The sequence below is a fragment of the Plectropomus leopardus genome, chromosome 11, assembly GCF_026936395.1.
Source record: "Plectropomus leopardus strain MGB_pleo_1.0 chromosome 11, ASM2693639v1, whole genome shotgun sequence".
Taxonomy (NCBI): Eukaryota; Metazoa; Chordata; class Actinopteri; order Perciformes; family Serranidae; genus Plectropomus; species Plectropomus leopardus.
The window spans coordinates 15,565,817-15,584,362 of NC_142186.1; the positions used below are offsets into that span (position 1 = coordinate 15,565,817).

The 18,546-nt window shown below is 38.8% G+C and overlaps 1 protein-coding gene across 11 annotated transcripts in view; it reads left to right on the forward strand.

The window, feature by feature from the left end:
- Positions 1 to 18,546, forward strand: part of LOC121945745 (focal adhesion kinase 1-like) — a 78,088-nt gene that overhangs the window by 24,202 nt on the left and 35,340 nt on the right. For 6 of the 11 annotated variants that reach the window (XM_088084063.1, XM_042490058.2, XM_042490072.2 and 3 more), the window contains 17 exons: positions 1,389 to 1,675; positions 1,758 to 1,924; positions 5,876 to 5,963; positions 6,194 to 6,273; positions 6,465 to 6,527; positions 6,662 to 6,716; positions 7,380 to 7,520; positions 7,897 to 7,974; positions 9,080 to 9,187; positions 9,708 to 9,825; positions 10,170 to 10,200; positions 10,961 to 11,031; positions 11,472 to 11,489; positions 12,241 to 12,297; positions 14,901 to 14,921; positions 17,652 to 17,749; positions 18,330 to 18,414. In XM_088084063.1, coding sequence (XP_087940189.1) covers positions 1,433 to 1,675; positions 1,758 to 1,924; positions 5,876 to 5,963; positions 6,194 to 6,273; positions 6,465 to 6,527; positions 6,662 to 6,716; positions 7,380 to 7,520; positions 7,897 to 7,974; positions 9,080 to 9,187; positions 9,708 to 9,825; positions 10,170 to 10,200; positions 10,961 to 11,031; positions 11,472 to 11,489; positions 12,241 to 12,297; positions 14,901 to 14,921; positions 17,652 to 17,749; positions 18,330 to 18,414 — 1,522 coding nt within the window. In that variant the 5' untranslated portion in view covers positions 1,389 to 1,432. The remainder of the gene's footprint in view (positions 1 to 1,388; positions 1,676 to 1,757; positions 1,925 to 5,875; positions 5,964 to 6,193; positions 6,274 to 6,464; positions 6,528 to 6,661; positions 6,717 to 7,379; positions 7,521 to 7,896; positions 7,975 to 9,079; positions 9,188 to 9,707; positions 9,826 to 10,169; positions 10,201 to 10,960; positions 11,032 to 11,471; positions 11,490 to 12,240; positions 12,298 to 14,900; positions 14,922 to 17,651; positions 17,750 to 18,329; positions 18,415 to 18,546) is intronic. The other 5 variants (XM_088084058.1, XM_088084061.1, XM_088084059.1 and 2 more) reach the window with 3 other exon arrangements.

The following is an 18,546-nucleotide window of genomic DNA, read 5'->3' on the forward strand; positions in this document are numbered from 1 at the left end:
AGTTGTGAGTCCATTAGGTACGTCTGTAAAGACCCTGTGCCAGCGCTTTGTTGGTTTCTATTGAGTTTTCCCGACAGACTGAATAAATGACTGACTGTTTGATAGCCTCGCTGATACTTTTTTAATAGTTTTTTGTCTCACTACTAGATGCAATTCCATACAATTTCCATACTCTTTCATGTGCATTTTGAAAAAAAAAACTGTTTTGCAAAAATGTTTTTAAGCCCAGTGAGGGTAGAAGAGTTGGTGAATAGATAAAAGGTAAATGTGCATGGAAACTTGGACTTAAATAAATGCACTTACTGGTGAGCTCCTGCACAGGCAGACGAGTTGAGTCTCACAACACATGCTTGTTTAAAGGGGAGAGTAGGGTCGTCAGGGGTTGGCTGCAGTCAGCCAGATGGCACGGCTACCTACTTTGTGGCGGTTGTGTGTGATTTTGCCCTGCACCGGAGATGGTCCATCTCCAATGCAGCATTTTAAAACTGACAGAGAAAATGCAAATCGTTGTGGCGTGGTTTGACTCAGCGCAGCCAAAAGTGCTAATGGAAAACCCCTATTTCAGTCATGACGTTACATCGCCTAGGCCACTGCACTTTGACATCTCTGGAGATTTTTAACACACTCATTTATGCACAAAGTGCTGTAACCAAAGCTCTTCCAATAGCATTGAACTGTATTATTAGTTGTTCAAAACTCTATTTCCGTTGTCTGGTCTCCTCCCTTATCTATTGTTTTCCCTCATTTGAGGTTTGACTCGCGCTCCTACCTCATTGCTCTCTCTTCTGTGGCAAGTGACTGGAGAATTGGCACCAGCTACTGCTTAACTCAATGAACTATCCACCCATATTTGCACAACAGTAGTGGATGAAAAAGCACACTGATTCACATTTTCTTTTGCCACTGCTGGTTAAAATTTGTGCTACGTTTGGTTGGAAACCTAACTGCTGTTGCAGTGTTATCACAGTTGATTATCTCCACCTGGATTTGTCCTTGAGTGAGACTGCATTTGTATGAGTTCTTTTTGACATCTCTATGAATATTAATGTAACTGGATTTGAGTCATGACAAATGTAAGAGAGCAGTATGAATGACAGACTGGTGGTGACTGATAGGTTGTTTGGGTTTTTTACTGTCAGCTGTTCTTTCAGCTGACAGTAATGCATGTTGCATGTTTAAAAGGGATGATGAAGCAGTTTTTTTAGTGGGGACCCTAGTCGCCTTTTTCAACCTGTTGATTTTCACTCTCCTTGACTGTGTAATGTCCTTTTAATAGAGTAAGATCATTGAACACATTTCCACTGAGGATACAAGACATTTGAATTACAGATTACTCGTTACCTATGAAGTCCCATTTTGACCTCTCTTTGTCCCTTTTTCTTTTTCAGAATATGACGGCCAGTTAGCCCCAGCAGGAGCATCTGAAACAGGCATGGCGTCGTCTTCCTTCTTGGAACCCAACCTCAATCACTCGGCAGCGGGTGGTTGTGGGGTTAAATCCCGGTCTGGGATGCCTGGTGGTACTGGTGTTGGTACCAGCGGCTCTGCGGGAGGCCTCGAGCGGCCCTCAGGCTCCATGGACAGGGTTCTGAAAATCTTCCATTATTTTGAGACAAACAGCGGGCCATGTAACTGGGCTAGTAATATTCGGCATGGAGATGCAACAGATGTCAGGGTAAGACACAAACATTTTTTACATTTCCCCTATTGTCAGTATTTCCCAATTCTCACTTTTGTCTTACTTCTTGTTTCAACAGGGTGTTATCCAGAAGATAGCAGAGATCCACAAACTGCGCTGTGTGTCTTCTCTGGGCCTCCGTCTGACTCATCTCCACTCTGATGCACTCCATTGGTTACACCCTGATTTGGGCGTGTGTCATGTCAGGGAGAAATATGAGAAACAGCACCCCCAGGAGGAGTGGAGGTAGACTTACAACAAGATTCAATTTGTCACACTCACCCTCTTCTCCTATTCATGACAGAAGTTACAGCCAGATGTCACATAGCTGCCTCACTCAAAGGATAAACATGGGTGATCTGAACATAACTGGAGATTACTCGAATAAGAAGAATACATAAAATAATAACCACAAAATAATTATAATTATATTCAGGATGCACCAATCTAACTTTCTCAGTCCTGACACCGATACCTGGACTTTGGGTATTACAATTTAAGTCAAAAACCTTTTGAATGCATTAACAAATTGGTCAAAACACAAACAGGAATTAAAACACTGGAATGAAACAATGCACTTACATGATACCCTTATCAGTGGACAGTTGGTCCATCCCTAAATTGTACTCAGTATATTTTATTTTATTCTTTGTAAAGAAAATATCACAACATCATCATAACATGTCATCATGCATGTTCTATGCTGCCATCCTGCCATCCTGTGGGACTGTTTTTTTGTTCAGAAGTCATTCAGAAGGCGTTGTCTGTTTGTCCACTGTGTGCCAGACCCCATTCGGCTTTACAGACTTGCACTTGTTTAAGCTCCAAACCTGACAACCACCAAGTATATTTTATTAAGGCTGCCTTACAAGCGTATATGGCCCCAATGAAACCATTTTACACTTCCAGTAGACATGAAACATACTTATGTGAACTACAGTGTACAGACAGTAAATATTGCAACCAAGAGTTTAATATTACTCCCCTTTACCACATTTTCTTGAGATTTGATATTCCTCATATAATGCGTTTTCTCATTTGCGATACCTCCCAATTGTGAATATAGAGGTAAGATATTTACCTAAATTTAACTGGTACAATTGCACAACTACATGAAAATACAAGTACATAAAAAATAGACATTTTCTGTTTCAGGAGCAGACATACATTATCCTGGCAATCCTGGTACATTAACTAATTTTAGGTATAACTTGCATAACTTGCAGCCTGTAGCAAGCAAATGCATCAGCCATATTTCAAGCAACACTATATGCAACAAGGAGAAATATGCATAAACATATGGGCTACCAACTTGGCTGCTTTAGTTTATTATTTAGTGGTATTAACAGATATTAAGGGAAAAGAGAGGCAAACAGAATTCGTAAAGCAAGTCACATGCAATTTTAAAGTTATTCTGTAACGTTGGTATGAAGTTCATATTCTGTTTTTCATTGTTTAATCCTTCGAAATATTTTCCATGTAAAGCTGGTGGCAGACATAGTTCTGCGTCAATTGTATATGGTAGAGCCTAGAATAGATGAATTTGATGGGCCAAAAGGAAGTAACCCTTGTTTTGCTGAACACCCCTGCCGACTCTGAGAATTGCATTCAAGTGGAAGGACATAAAGGGCTTAAATATTTCTGTAGTTTTTCCAATGCTTTCAATGTATCAGCCTTTTTGGTTTACACCTACAATGTTTTTCTCATTATTCTATTTCTTGGGAAACACAATACATGTGTATCCCTGGGAATTCAGTTTCCCGTGATTAAACTCTGGTTTGGATGATCTGCTCTGTTTGATGAGGGGGCATGAGCTGCTATTTGAAAGCAGCTCTTTCTGTTTTCAGCCTACACTCCAACTACGCTGGCGCTCAGCCATCTTCAGTTGATATTGTTAACAGCTCTCCTTACAATTCAGTCCTTTGTCCTGCAGTTGATGTGTTACACCCAAAGTCATTAAAATTGAAATGAATTCAAAATGAACGAGTTGTTCACACCGCTAACATGCAGCCGAGCAGTTGTTGCAGCTTTGCCTCGGAGGGCGGCAGAGCTGCAAGCCCACAGGAGCTTCTGCTGCTGCCGAGCTATTGTTAGAACAGCAGAAGTAGCCCAGGGGATGGACTGACTCTATCTCACTCTTCTCTCGCTCCCTCGCGTGTTTCTCTTTTCTCTCGTGCGCTTGCAGTCGTTCTTTTTCGCTTTGATCTTTCTCTCCATCCCTCTTTCTCTCACGTCTGTGTTTTCTTTCTCATCCCGCTCTTTCTTTTCTCAAACATGCATCATTTTCTCTCTTCTCACACTCTCTTTTTGGTTCATTCATTATACAACGAGGATGTTTTATTCATTGTGTCTTTAGCCTTGATTTCCTTTGTCATCTAACTACAGGCCCGTCGCATGGCAGCAGCTTAGGGCTCACTACTCTCCTGACCCATTTCTCTCCACTGTAGTCACTGCAATATGTCAGTCATAAAATAATATGTCACGATAAACAATGATGGCCCATCTGGGTCCTTCTGTGGCACAGTTAACTGGCAAGAGTAACAGCAGGAATCTCATTAGGCTTTATGGTATTACAAGGTTATCACTCTCAGTTAGTTCACTGTCAGCAAAATACGATATCACGTCTCACTGTGCCACCAGACACTAATGTAGTGAGTAGAGAGGGCGTCTACTAACTTCAAAACTTTGTTTCAAGACCCTTTGTTGGCAAACAGCCAACGTGCGGAGGTGACTTTGAACAAGACATAGAATCTACTGCTCCATGTAGCCAAAATGTACTACAACCTTCCTGTGAAGGTGGTACAGGAGGAATCAAGAAAATAATGTGAGAAAATTGCCCAGGCCCACAGCGTCAGCATGACAATTACTCTTTTAAATATGTAAAACTTTTTATAAAATTATTTCGATCATGTGCAACATATAGTTTATTATCTCTAAATTGATGATGTGGGATTTTTCCAGACAGGATCATGTTGTGGATTTCGTGGTATACTCCATGTTTATTATTCAAGGCTTAAATATTTGTAAGTCAGATGCACAAATAATTAAAATATTAACCAGGGGCAGTCAACTACATTTCACCAAGAGACAGAATTTTTCCAAGCAGACACAGCCAGGGCCTAACTTACAGAAAAAAAAGATTAGAGATAATTAGCCCATTATTGTTTAATCATTTAATTCATTTGTTTAATATTATAGTATAATTATTTTATAATAAGAAATATATTAAACAAAACACAGAATAAGAGCATGTGAAAAAAATATATTTTTAAAAAGGGTAAATCAGAGCTATTAGTTTGTCCCCATTCTTGGATGAAGATTTTTTGTCAGGGTCTAGACCTTCAAATTTGTCCACTCGACTGACTTAACTGGGTTTTTGAACAGTGGCCCATCAGTGTTTTTTAGAAAGAGAGAGAATGGAAGACAAGGTTGAAGGAGGTCTATTGCCATTCCTAATTAGTTATGATAACTTACTCAGAAAACTTTATCACTTTTTTTAGCATCACTGTTACTCACTAATAATAAGTGGACACATAGATTTAAAACATCTTTAAATCCCACATGTGGAATGCACATAAATGGGGTTGCTAAATCATCTCTAATTACGTTATTTTCATCTCAACTGTTTTTTGGGTTCGCTTCAATATAGGAAGAAAAAAAATGCTACATATTCTAATCATTGGAACAGTTTTTTTCCTCCTTACATTTTCTGATTTGATATGTATTCTGCGGGGGAGATGCAAAGCTATGGTGGGCCGTATTTTGCCCGTGTACCAACAGTTCACGATAGCTGCTCTAAGAGATAGGTTTTTAAATTCCCCAGACTTCCTTCAAATCACCCAGTATGGTGTTGGGGATTTTCCTTCACATTTGACATTTTTGATAAAGGTTTGTCCAAATTATGGAAAGATGTTTTAAAGTGAATGTCATATTGTGTGATAGTAAACATTTCATTACTTATATAAATGAAGCTGTTGGTTGTTCAGGTTTTTATTCTCTTGCATACCTCAAATTGGGCCACAGTATGAGGTTTAAAATGCATGCGTCAGCTGTATGTATGAGTAAGCATACACCTTCTGTCTCTGTGCCTTAGACAGACATTGAATTTGGATGCTGCGGGCTATTCCATTCTGAGTGTGTGTATGTGTGTTTGCTGGCTCTATGGATATTTAGCCAAATTGTCATTGTCATTCTTAGGTATGAGTTGCGGATGCGGTACCTTCCTAAAGGTTACCTCAGCCATTTCTCTGAAGACAAACCCTCTCTCAACTACCTCTATCACCAGGTGAGGCAACACAGCAGGATCTCCTGTCGTCCTGAAATAATACAAAAAAAAATGTGTCTGCTCCATCACTTCTACATCTAACAAAGCAGGCATGATACCTTTAAATGGATAAATAAATTGATACTTAACTGATAATACTTCATTCTGCTCTGTCATGGTGCTTCTGTATGACTTTATCCATACAGCAGCGTTGTTCTAAAATGTTGTGATGTCACACTGTCTTTCTCTAGGTTAAGAGTGACTACATGCAACATATAGCTGATCAGGTGGATCAAGATGTTGCTCTGAAACTGGGCTGTTTGGAAATAAGGTGAGAACACGTGCACGCACGCAAACACACACACACACTAGTTCTTCAGACATTATTACATATGTATATTTATAATAATTCTGTTTGCTCAAACAGATATTTGACTGTTAGTCATTGCTAATATCACAGAAGTTATCCATGAATAAATGAACTCAAACATCCATTTCTCCCTCTCACTGTGAATTATACAGGAGATTCTTCAGAGAGATGCCAGGAAACGCCCTGGATAAAAAATCCAATTATGAACTACTAGAGTAAGATTGGTTTATTTTATCCACACTGTAAATCACATTACCTCTAATTCAGTTTGATTCAGTGTATGTAAGAAATAATGTGATTGTAGATTTCAGCAGTTCAATGATAAATATTGTGACTCTGTTATTCTCAGGAAAGACGTTGGTTTGAGAAGGTTCTTCCCCAAAAGTCTACTGGACTCCCTGAAGGTGAGTCTAAATGACTGTTAATGTAGGAAAATTTACCTGTTTAAAACTGGATTGCTGGATAACGGAAGTGACAGTGGCAGAAAGGTCTTTTTTTCCCTTTCCCATAGCCCCCTTTGACCTTTTTTGTGTTGTTAATATGCCCTATATTCTGTCAAAAGCATATTTAATGTAGATTTTACATATGGAAAATGTACTTTCATAAATCTACCCATCTTTGCAAGAGGCATAATTGTGTGTAACAAAAATCATTAATCATTAATCTTAATCTATATCTCTTTATCTATGTCATCTTGTCAAGCTGATTTCGTGTGTTCCATAGTTGTCTTATATATCAACTGAGACTGTTTCTCACATATATTTGATGTACTTCCTTTTATTGTGAGGAATGTGGCGGAAATTTCTTTGGGAATCCTGGTCACGCTTTGTTGTCCAGATGAGCTAATGGCTGTTTGACTGAGTGACTGGCTGACTGGCAGGGAGACCAACTTGATGACTGAGTGGATGTCTGGCTGAATGTCTGATAATCTGATTGTCTAGAATGAAGTTAAACGTCCTGTTGTCACTTGCAGTGTGCTTTGTCTGTTGTGCATTTCTTGGCTCTAAACCAACTTTCTCCCAGATAGACTTAACCCTGTGGAAATTATTTTTCTCCCCCTCTATCAGGCGAAGACTCTTCGTAAGCAGATCCAGCAGACCTTTAAGCAGTTTGCTAACCTCAACGATGAACAGAGCATCCACAAGTTCTTTGAGATACTTTCCCCCATCTACCGCTTCGACAAAGAGTGCTTCAAATGTGCTTTGGGGGTAGGGCAACACTCAATTCATATAGACAAATAGTGTTACTAGTAAAGGTGAAATCCATTGATACATTTTTCATACCCTTAAATTCATACTGAGTCAGGAGGTATAGCCTGTTAACATTCACAGGGTGTAGAGTGGAGTGTCATTTTTGATTGTAAAGGCTTGGGAGAACCAAGCAAGGTGAGGTTAGCAAACCGTCCTCTGTCCTAGAGGTCATTTCATACTGAAAATAGTGAAAACAGATGAGAACATTTAATTGTTTTATGCCATCAATAGTATGTTTCTGCTAGTGCTGTATTTAGTTAATAAAGCAGATGATATAATGCAATGTGACATGTGTTTTAATGCCGTTTGTCTCCCACTGTCTTGCTCTCTCCAGTCTAGTTGGGTAATATCAGTAGAGTTGGCTATCGGACCAGAAGAAGGAATCAGCTACCTCACAGATAAGGGCTCAATGGTGAGTATGCACTTTGACAGCTAGTCTCATTCAAGGTATAACTGTGTACTATTAGTCTTTTAGCAGTTTCAAAATTCACTTTATTAATGTATCCATTCCAGCTAACAGACGATCCAGTTCAGTATTTTTTGTGAACTTTAGAGGGTTTTTGCTCTTGTATGCACTGCAGTAGTGCTGAATGCTTACTACTGCATTCTGCATGTTTTTGACCAAAGGCCAAAGTGGCAATCCTCCATACTGCCCTCTACTGGTATGCCCCTTGTGACGTTCCTGTCTCCCTATGTGCTGTAGTTGAAATAAGTCTTGAAATGCACATGGTCAGGTATTTTTCAATACAAAAGGGTTCCTACAGCTCATTGAAATCCTTGAAAATTTCTGAATTTGATAAGAAAAATGTCTGTCTCTTATTGCTCAGTGCACACAATATATTGTTTTACTGTGCTGTAGTAGAGAAAGCAAGAGATCACAGTGTCTGCCATCACTGTTACACAGCACAGTGCTAACACATTCAAGCCTCTCTTTTTTTCAGTTTTCAGTGAGCTTCCGCAAAGCTTGCCAGTTTTCATTGTATAAACATCCTCAGTGTTCTAACAGTTAAATACAGCGATCTGTGTTTTAAACTATTCCACGTTGGGTCCTTGAATTTGAGGGCCTTGGGCCTGGAAAGTCCTGCAGTGAAACTCAAAATGTATGAAACACCTGCACACCTGTAACTCCAGAGCTCAAATTGAGTCATTAAATTTCAACTTAATTATGACAGACTGCCTGTCAAAATGTCTAAAATTAATTGAATAAGTCCATTAAGGAGCGTGTCCTGGTTGGCCTTCACAAACACATTAAAATTCACCCGTGTTGACATTGTATTCTCGTGCTTGGTATTAAAACACTGAAATCTGTGGTTGACGTTGTTGCATGTAAAAATGGAAATACATGACTAACTTGTGGGATGGAAAAAATCTGCCTTAACCTTGTGCATTCTTGCATGACTGATCTACAGTTCTTTGAAAAGATTCTTTTCCACTGAGCTCAATAAAGGGCACCGATGGATACAGTAGGTTAAAAATTATTTTTTAATATATCTTTGTATTTGTCTTTGTGTCTGCAGCCTACACACTTAGCTAATTTTAACCAGGTTCAGTCCATCCAGTACTCTGCTTTGGAAGAGAAGGACAGGAAAGGCATGCTGCAGCTCAACGTAGCAGGAGCTCCAGAGGTGAAAACACACACACTCTGCATACTTTTCCTTTGGCTTTTCCATCGTAGGGTGGTTCTTTGTGAAACATTATTACCTGTGTCTTGGCTATTAAGTTTGCAGTCATGTTGTGTTTTAATTTGTTAAGCAGAAATGTAATTTTTTAAACACATTTTATGTTATACTAACAAACACTGCAGGAAAAACCTGAAAAGATGTAGGGAAAGAACAGAGAAGCGCACTGGAGGGTGAAGGCGGGTGCTGCCATCTGCACTTGAGTGTCGGCGTGAGTGTGTCTGTCGAGAGTGGGTGTGTGCTCGAAGCAGTTCTTACTAGTGGAAAAGCATGTGCGCATCAGTACTAGAGTATCTGTGAAGGGATGTGTATGTGTGTGGAAGACTGAGTGTGTGTTTACATGCACTAGTGGAAGACGTTATCCCTAATAAAGCTCTCATTGTGTCACTGTGAAGAAACGCTCTGTCTCACTAATCCTTTGTGTGTGTGTGTGTGTGTGTGTGTGTGTGTGTGTGTGTGTGTGTAGCCCCTCACAGTCACTACGGCATCGCTGACTACGGCAGAAAACATGGCTGACTTGATTGACGGCTACTGTCGGCTCGTCTCCTTAGCTACTCACTCGTTCATTGTCAGAGTCCACAAAGGTAGGACGCACGACTGTTCTTACATTTATTCGGTTCACTATACACACACATTTTGGGGTCTTTTGCAGTGTTATGATGATAAATTTGTGTGCAGCTGCTGATGATTGTGGTTATTTTTCATGTTGTTAAGAGTGTAGCAAAAAAAAAAACTATAAATAGTACTCAGGGGTTGAAATTGCTGTCAGCCCTCTTTCAAACAGTATCCAGCTGTGATTATTGCTGATGAAGCTTTGTCACTGTGAATAACCAGCCTGTGTTTTGCTAGTCTTTTCTAAAAATAACTATGCTACAAAATGAAGCAGACTGCTCTGTGTCTAATTCATGTGTTCATTTTGTGTCTGCAGAGGGGGACAGAGCTCTGCCGTCCATCCCCAAGTAAGTCAAAAGACTCCTTTTGTCTCATTAGTTGCTATATCAAGAGAAACAAGGTGTTTATTTCCTGTGAGACATAAAATGGGTGTTGTGAAAGTTCAGGTGTTGCATAAGAAAAAATCATTAGAGCAGCAAACAGACATCCTCCTATCTCAAAGACACTACAGACTTTTGGAATAAGTTAAAAGACTCTCATGACCTTTTATGCACCATGGAAGTCTCCAGTTTGTACCTCAGCATACCTCATAAGCATGTTGGTTATGGCACGTCCACTTTTCAACAATCAAATTCCTTGTTTGACTAAAATATGTCATGATGCTGAAGCTAGTAATGGTTCATCTTGACTTCAACTAGCACAACTTACTTTTTTGTCATAAGTGTTTTTTATTTGGTGGTTTCACTCCTTTTGTTTTGTACCTCAGAGTCTGCTTTGAGGGAAACTTGAATGGCAGCTTTTAGCATATGCTGTAACTTTTTTTTTTTTTAGCAGTCCTTGGACCTGAATTCAGAGCAAAATCTTTATCTTGATAATTTGATTTTAAGTCCTTGTATTGCCCAGTTTCATATTCTTTATCAGAAACAGACATGTGTTGATAATTTTCTAACATTCCATATTGTAAAGCTAAACACATGGCAGGATGTAGGAGGATCCTCTGTTCCTCTGGGTGCACTGTCATTTTCATAGCTGCAACTGGAAGCTCATTCAGAATGCATAAGTTTGGGTAATGTGAGCCAAAAACTGGTTCGCTTGTCTTTTGTTCAGAGTTTCAAATCATGAGAGGCGGATGGAAAAACGGATGGACGGAGTACGGACCCGAGCTGTTTGCGTCTCAGGTATAAACTCCCGTCTCGCTTTCTCTTGTCTTGTTTGTGTGTTTCTCCCCTTTTGATATTCCTCTTTGTCTGCTGCTCAAAATGTCATGAGTGACAGTGACTGCTAACAGTAGGATAAAGGCTTCATAGATATGTGTGCGTACCCTGTCTCCTCTATAAAGCCTCATCTGTGTGTGTGCAGTGAAGAGTCCTTGTCTTACCAGATGTCCACATGGAGAGCTTTAGTCACTGTCACTCTTCCTCTGCTCTGACTGTCCTGACTGACCTCTGACTAACTCACAGTTACACAGAATTACATAAAAATTACTTTGAATATAGTAACAAGTCATTGAATAATGTGACCTTATTTATTTCTCTTGTAACAGTAAAACTAATACTTTTCTCCCTTTGTTGCCCTCTGTGTGTATGTGTGTGTTTCATGCTGCATGTGGCTTCTGCAGGTCACACTAGTGGCGATGGTAAACATTCTTCCTATTAACCATATTGAATTAGTAACTTCATGGAATTCCTGCTCTGTGTTTACATTTAGCTTACTGTATGTGTTTACTTTATCTGTGTATCTGCCTGTAACGGTTTCAGCCTAATCCATGACTCAACCTGTTATTCTTCAACTTGTGTGGAAAGAATGAACCTTTCCATCCCTCCCCTTTCCTCTGCTCTGTGCTCCCCTCTCTCTCTCTTTATTGTACTCTTCTGTCCGACATTCCTCGAGTGCTGCTGTTTTGTAGTACAAGAAAGTTTAAATTGGTGTGCATGTGCTTGGAATTGGGTATGGTGATGGTCTTTTGGAAAGGTACATCTGTCTTAAGATGGTGTGTTTCTGTTATTGTTGTCATTTTCACTCGTTATTTGTCTGTGAAGGCACATTCAAAGAGCTTCTTGAGTTGCATGTGGTGATTTTATTCGTTTAATGGTTGGAATCGGTGGATCGAAGTATTTCATAGTGACACGGTATATAATTGCAGTATTTTGTTAACATTCAGGTGATGCGAATCATTTTGTGTTGATAATGAGACTTTCGATTGATATTGAGTCAGATAACCTCAATGTTTAATGCTGGCTGGGTGACTCAGCTTGTTATATAAAAGTGGAGTTTTATACGTGAGCTTGCTGTCAGCTCTTGCTCTTTTTACTCTTTTGTGTGTCACCTACTGAGACTTAGTGTTTCTTGGCTCTTTTTTCCTCCCAACCTTTTCTCTGGCTCTGCAGAAACGGACGACTATGCTGAGATCATAGATGAGGAGGACACCTATACCATGCCTTCAAGTAAGTACACACATGTCCACACAAGATTGTCGGCAGCTAATGTAACAGTGGAGAGACACAAATGTCAGGTCGTCATTGTGCACCTCTGGACTTCTGCAGACTTGTGCAGCATCCTGTGGGTTGAATTCATTTAGAATGGATTGCGGCCGCTGATAGCACTAGTAAATGCACATCACTTGCACCTGCTATCTGCCCCGTCTCAAGGTCCAATTCACAAAAGATGCTCTTGTGATATTACGGTGCAAACACACCCATAACATTTTGCCTCTGAGTTCAATTTGCCCTTTAATTCTGCAATTTCAGTTATTCATGTTGCAAAGTATATATGGTGCCTTTGCACTAAGAACACAGTAGGCAGAACAATGACAGAGAGAGGAAGAAAACTTTTCTGAAAAATGTTCTGACCGTGAGCCACAGATCCTGACTGACACGGTGCAGAGGCATTCCTCAAAACGTAAGGCAAGAAATGAAAATATGACAGAGTAAAGCTGTATTTGGCATTTAATATCCCAGTCTGTCAGTGCGCTTCAGTTAGCACCAACTCTCTGAAGATGCTACTAATTTCACTGTAACTGCATGTAGCTATGAGGGCTGATCTTTGTGAGTTGGGCTGTTTTTGCAGTGAGGCTCATTTGTACAAAAAGGGGCCAGTTTTGTGTGCATATTTCCTAATTTAAATATGTGCCAAAACCATAGGAGCACCAAGTTGATATTGACTTAACAGAACAGTTTGGGCTGCATTTTACCCTTTGCAGGTGCTGGAAGAGTTACACAGTTTCTTTTATGTTATTTGTGCAGGTTTAGTGGCCGCAAAAACCATGCAATCCTTTGGTGTATTCACCTGTGTGTGTGCATGTGAGTGTTAGTTTATGTGTGTGCAGGTGGAAAGGTTGTAGAGGTGAAGGGTCAGGGAGAAAGGTAACCTTATTCCAAGTCTGTTATGAATGTTTGTTTAGAGACAGATTATTTATGGATATCCCCCTGCCTTACCCTCATGGTTGTTTATATTCAATAAAAACATCATCAACTGATAAGCTTTCACAATAAATAATTTATTATTTAATCAAGTGATTCGCATTGTGAGCTTTGGTTCAACCCAATCAACATTATTCAGCGTAACTTGAAATGCTGTGGATGAGCTGGTATAAATATTTCATCACACTCCAACTTAAAGGAGAATTTATGATACAATGGACCTAATTATAAATCTATTCAGGCTTCAGTTTTGAATTAATCTTTTTTTAGATTGGTGGATATAAGAATTGCAGGCAAAATTATGACTGAGGCTTGAATTGATCTACATTTTCCGCGGTCACATGTGGCCATCAAATATAAAAGGGGAAACCACTTGAACCACACACTATGTGTATATTAATAGGTCTGTGATGTGTATTTGTTTCAGTGAGTTATCACAAGCTTACTCAATCTGCTTTGAGGCATTATCTCAACACAATGTTTACGTTACAGTAAACATTTTTTAAATGGCTCTATGTCCTGCTAATCGCTATATAAGTCATCATATTGATACTAATGTAGAGGTTTATCTGGCCCCAAGACTCCTGAAGGATGTCTCTGATTTGTTAAATGTGAGAGTAAATGTGAAGAGGGCCTGCTGTGCTGCTGTTGCTGCTAAGTCGTGCCTGTTCACCCAGTTTAGGAGTGTTGTTCATATAACTCTGAGTGGTGATGCTACATAGGCAACATTTAGAGGTAGTGGAGATATCAATGCCAACATATGACGGTGAAAGGAGCTGGAACGTTAAGTGAAATGTCTTTACTTACAAAAACTCCCCATTAAACTGCCTCAAAATGTTGTCTGGGTGTCACAAACATACGTTTTTTTATGCGACCAAATTTCAACATGGCTTTGCTTTTTGACCGTTCATAAATTATGGATTTTTCTAGAGTCTTGTGAACAGTTGTAAACACAGAAAAAAGGCACAAAGAGAGCAAGCCAGTCGAAAAGAATAGAGAGATAGCAAAATATTCACTGTGACTTTTTTTTTTTTTTTTAGATATGATGGATTTAGAAGTTATAAGATAGGTACACTCAAAAATGCAGAAGCCAGCCAAGATCATGTTAAGCTGTTCACGTCTAGACTGACTCATTGTCTGTTTTGGTTCTGTGAAAGAAAATAGGCAGCCTAGCAAGTAAAGGGGTCCATTTGGTGTTAAAACTGTGTCTGCATCATAAACGTACACTTACAAACTGTTGGGCTAGCTCGGGGTGACCCATGGTGTTTGTGTTTGGTGCATGCTTTTGCGTACATGTACACAAGAGTAACAGCAAATTGTTAGTCTGTTTAAATAAACAACAATTGTCTTTATGAACCTAATAATGCAAAAAGGTCAATAAACTACAACAAATAAACTAAAATAAACTAAAATTTACCTTGAGACAAAACTGAAAGGCTTTGAATATCCTAGAACCAGGTATTTTATATAATAAGTGGCACAGTCAGTCACTGTCTTACAGTACCTCCAACTTATCTGCATCACTGTCACACCTACAAACAATTGTTAAAGGACTGCAGTCAAAATTTATGGATCTCTGTACTCACAGCTAGTTATTTCTGTCTCCTATCACTAACCCGTTCCCCCAGAATACTATGGACTAGACCAAGGTAATGATTGGAACGTACCATAAGTCTGGTTGTTTTGTGATGGCACTTTGATTTGGTGGTTGTTGTGATCCTTATTTTATGTTTGCTTGCAACTGTAAAATAAAACCGAATTTATTTCTGTATCTGAACCCCGTTGATTTGACCCCCTCCTCTGTTGATGTTTGCTGTGCTGTCAGTTTTGGGCTGAATCGATGGTAGCTTCAGAAACTGAATCCCAGTTGTTGGGCAAGGACCTTGTTATTTTTAATGTTTATGAAAAATAAGGACAAACTGTACTCATTTGTATGATTGTTAAGATTGATACCATTTGACAACATGCAAGTTGTTCACCGCTTAGGATAACAACTCCATTTTTACACCCTTTAACCAGGCGAGTTGACTCAGAGCATGTTCCTATTTAAAACTTTGGCCTGGAAGAGGAAGTGCAGTGAGAGGGAAGGGTTAAAATAGATGCGTATATATTTAAATACTGTAGCATTTTAAACCCAAACCACTAACAAACAGGATAGTCCCACTTCATTGTTTAACCATAATGATCAACTTTTTTCAAGATCAGGTTACATGGGCGACATTTAGAGGCAGGGCACACACACAGGCATTAATTATGGCCAACTGGATACTTTTTTGTACACTATGTTACAAACTCATTTAGTCTCTCTCCCACTAAAGGCATTTTATTGCCCAGTGTAGTTGTCTCTAAAGGTCGCACATGTGCTGAACATTTCTCAACCATGAACAGTATAAAAGAGAAGTCAGCGATTCGTCAAAACCTGTGTGCTCATGTATGCTCATATATCTGAATATGGATTACATGGACAAAGTCAGGTCAGCAGCGCCAGCAAACCACCAGCCTCTCAACAGCCAACATTTCACAGATTCTTATTATCTTAACAATGAATTTAAAAATTCAGCATTTTTTCTCACTTATTTCTCAAAAAATACAGAAGAAAAATGTCTGACTATTACAAAGGATTGGCCCTTAGCTCGACTGTGAGCTTTGAATTCCTGCCAATTATGTCTCACTATTCTTCAATACACCTGACTTTATCCATTTTAAATTTAATTTCACGTGAATATTCATGTCCATGTATACATTAAGTGTTATTGGCTGTAGTTCGTCTGTGTCGCATGGCATGTCTGGCTGTGGTTTGCTGATGCTGTTGTTGCATGCTGTCAACATTGAGCTCTGCTGATTGCTATAAAACTAAGCTTGTCAGAGTAGGAAGGTGGATTAACTTTATTCATCTGGAAATTCAGGATGATTACATTTGAATTGTAAAGATCGCACACATGAAATTGATACCATGTGGTCGAGTCTGTTTCCAGAACTGCATCTCCTTTAATGGCAATGGTATAACATTTGAATAATATTCTTTGACAAATGTTTCAGGTAATGATAATTCACAGAATTAGTGGCACGTTTTCTGCCAATAAAACTCATCTTACCGACATGTGTAACATACAATGACCCCAAAAGTAAACTACTGTGAGAAACAACCATCACAGCAAAATATTTACCTATTTCTTCTCAAAACATTATCAGTGACGTGATTAATATAATCTGAAAAACAGATTATTCTTAGTTCCATCTTTTGAAAATGCGATGCTGGAATTGTGCGCTTTTGACCCCCACGCATTAGTACTTTCAAAAAGCATTAATTTGCAGACAGACTCCCACACAGTCTAACTTGCAAAAGAAATACATTTATTGTGAAATGTAAGCAAAGTAAATGTACATGTATCTTATCAGAAAATGTATTTGGTCGAAGTTTAAGTCACCTGTTAGGATATTACTTGAGTAAAAGTCTTACATTATCAGATATTTGCTGCACTTAAGTATCAAAAGTAATTTTATGATATGAAATGCCTAAGTATTGAAAGTAAAAGTACTAGTTAATGCTGGTAAAACAAACAGAATTTTCAGAATTTTGAGATTTTTGATGTTTACTTCTCCATAACATACACCAACTACAAACTTGAGTGTAAATTATACTTAAAGAATAAAAGGTCTTTTTTGCAACTTAAAAGATTTCAAGAACAAAATCTATTTTTTCTTTCTCTCCCATTCCTTCATTTGTCTGTCCGTCCTCCCCTCCCTTTCTCAGTTCATTCTCTATTTTATAGTAAGTAACTAAATAGCATAGGGGGAATGTAGTAGAATAAAAGTGTACATTTTGAAAAGTTGACAGAAATATAAAAACTCAAGTAAAATACATATACTCCTAAAAAATACTTAAGTACTGTAACAAAATACTGTTACTTTGTGACATTACACCACTTGATTAAAGTCTACCAGAATATTGCACTATATTTGTTTCTGTTGCAAGTTAGACTGTGCCGGAGATTTTTCTCAAATTGCATCTTAATGGTCCATCTCCTACACACCTGTTTTAAACAGATGTGCAAAGTGTTCGTCTGTTCAAAAATGACAATTGATAATTGACAATTGACAAAGATCTGAAAAAAAAGAATAATAGACTAAAGCACCTGTGAGATATTACAAAAAAATATACCTCAGGGGTCTGCAGGTACTTCAGTTGGTAGGATGAGGGTTGAAAATTTAAACAAACTCTGCACACTGTTAAACACTCTGACATGCTTGGTATATGCAAGGGCTGACATAAAAGTTTATGTGCAGATACTGATGTGTGTGTTTGATCTGAAGGTCTTTTTTTGTTTGTGTGTCTGTATCTGTGTGTGTGTTCATGTCTATGTATATTGTGTGTATAGCACGGGACTATGAGATTCAGCGAGATCGTATTGAGTTGGGACGCTGCATAGGTGAGGGTCAGTTTGGAGACGTCCACCAAGGAGTTTACGTCAGCCCGGTATGTATCTTTCTCACACAGTCATTTAACATCTATAGCTCTTGATTTAAAGTAGCTTTATACCTGAGTAATCAAATTAAAATAGACCGGCCTTTACTTGCAGAGGGTGGACAGGTGGCAAAAAATGCAAATCCATGCTAATTTTGCAGCATTAAACCATTCACTCACATAACAAACAGTTCTGTAGATACAAAACTGGTTCATCTTTTTACAGGCATCTTTTTAAGGCTGGAAAAAATCTGCTACTGACTTATACATGTGTGTGTAATTAATGCAGTCTCGTAGTCACCTCTTTTGTCTTTGTTCTCCCTCACACTGACTGCAAAGTCACTTTGAAGCTTGACTAAAAAGAATAAACTGATATTGAACTCACATTACATATATATAGTTGTAGCAGAAGAAAATGATGGGGTTTGCCTGCCACTTCACAATCATAATATACTTGCAACACTCATGATTTAAATACAAGGTGGTAGACAAACATCATATATTCTTACTGTGTTTTGATATGCAATGAATATGTTGAATAAAGACGCTTCTGTTGTAATGCTGATCGTTTGCTTGGATCTGTGTCTTGCAGGAGAACCCGGCTCTGTCTGTGGCGGTGAAGACGTGTAAGAACTCGACGTCAGACAGCGTCAGGGAAAAGTTTCTCCAAGAAGCACGTAAGTTCCTTATGTGTGTTTCTTGAATGTTACCTGCCAACAGTTATTGAGTCTCAGGAGTTTGCAGATTAGCACTTTCCATTCAGAAAACTTTCATGCTTTTTGTGATCTGTCCCCTGCCTTGTTTTCCTG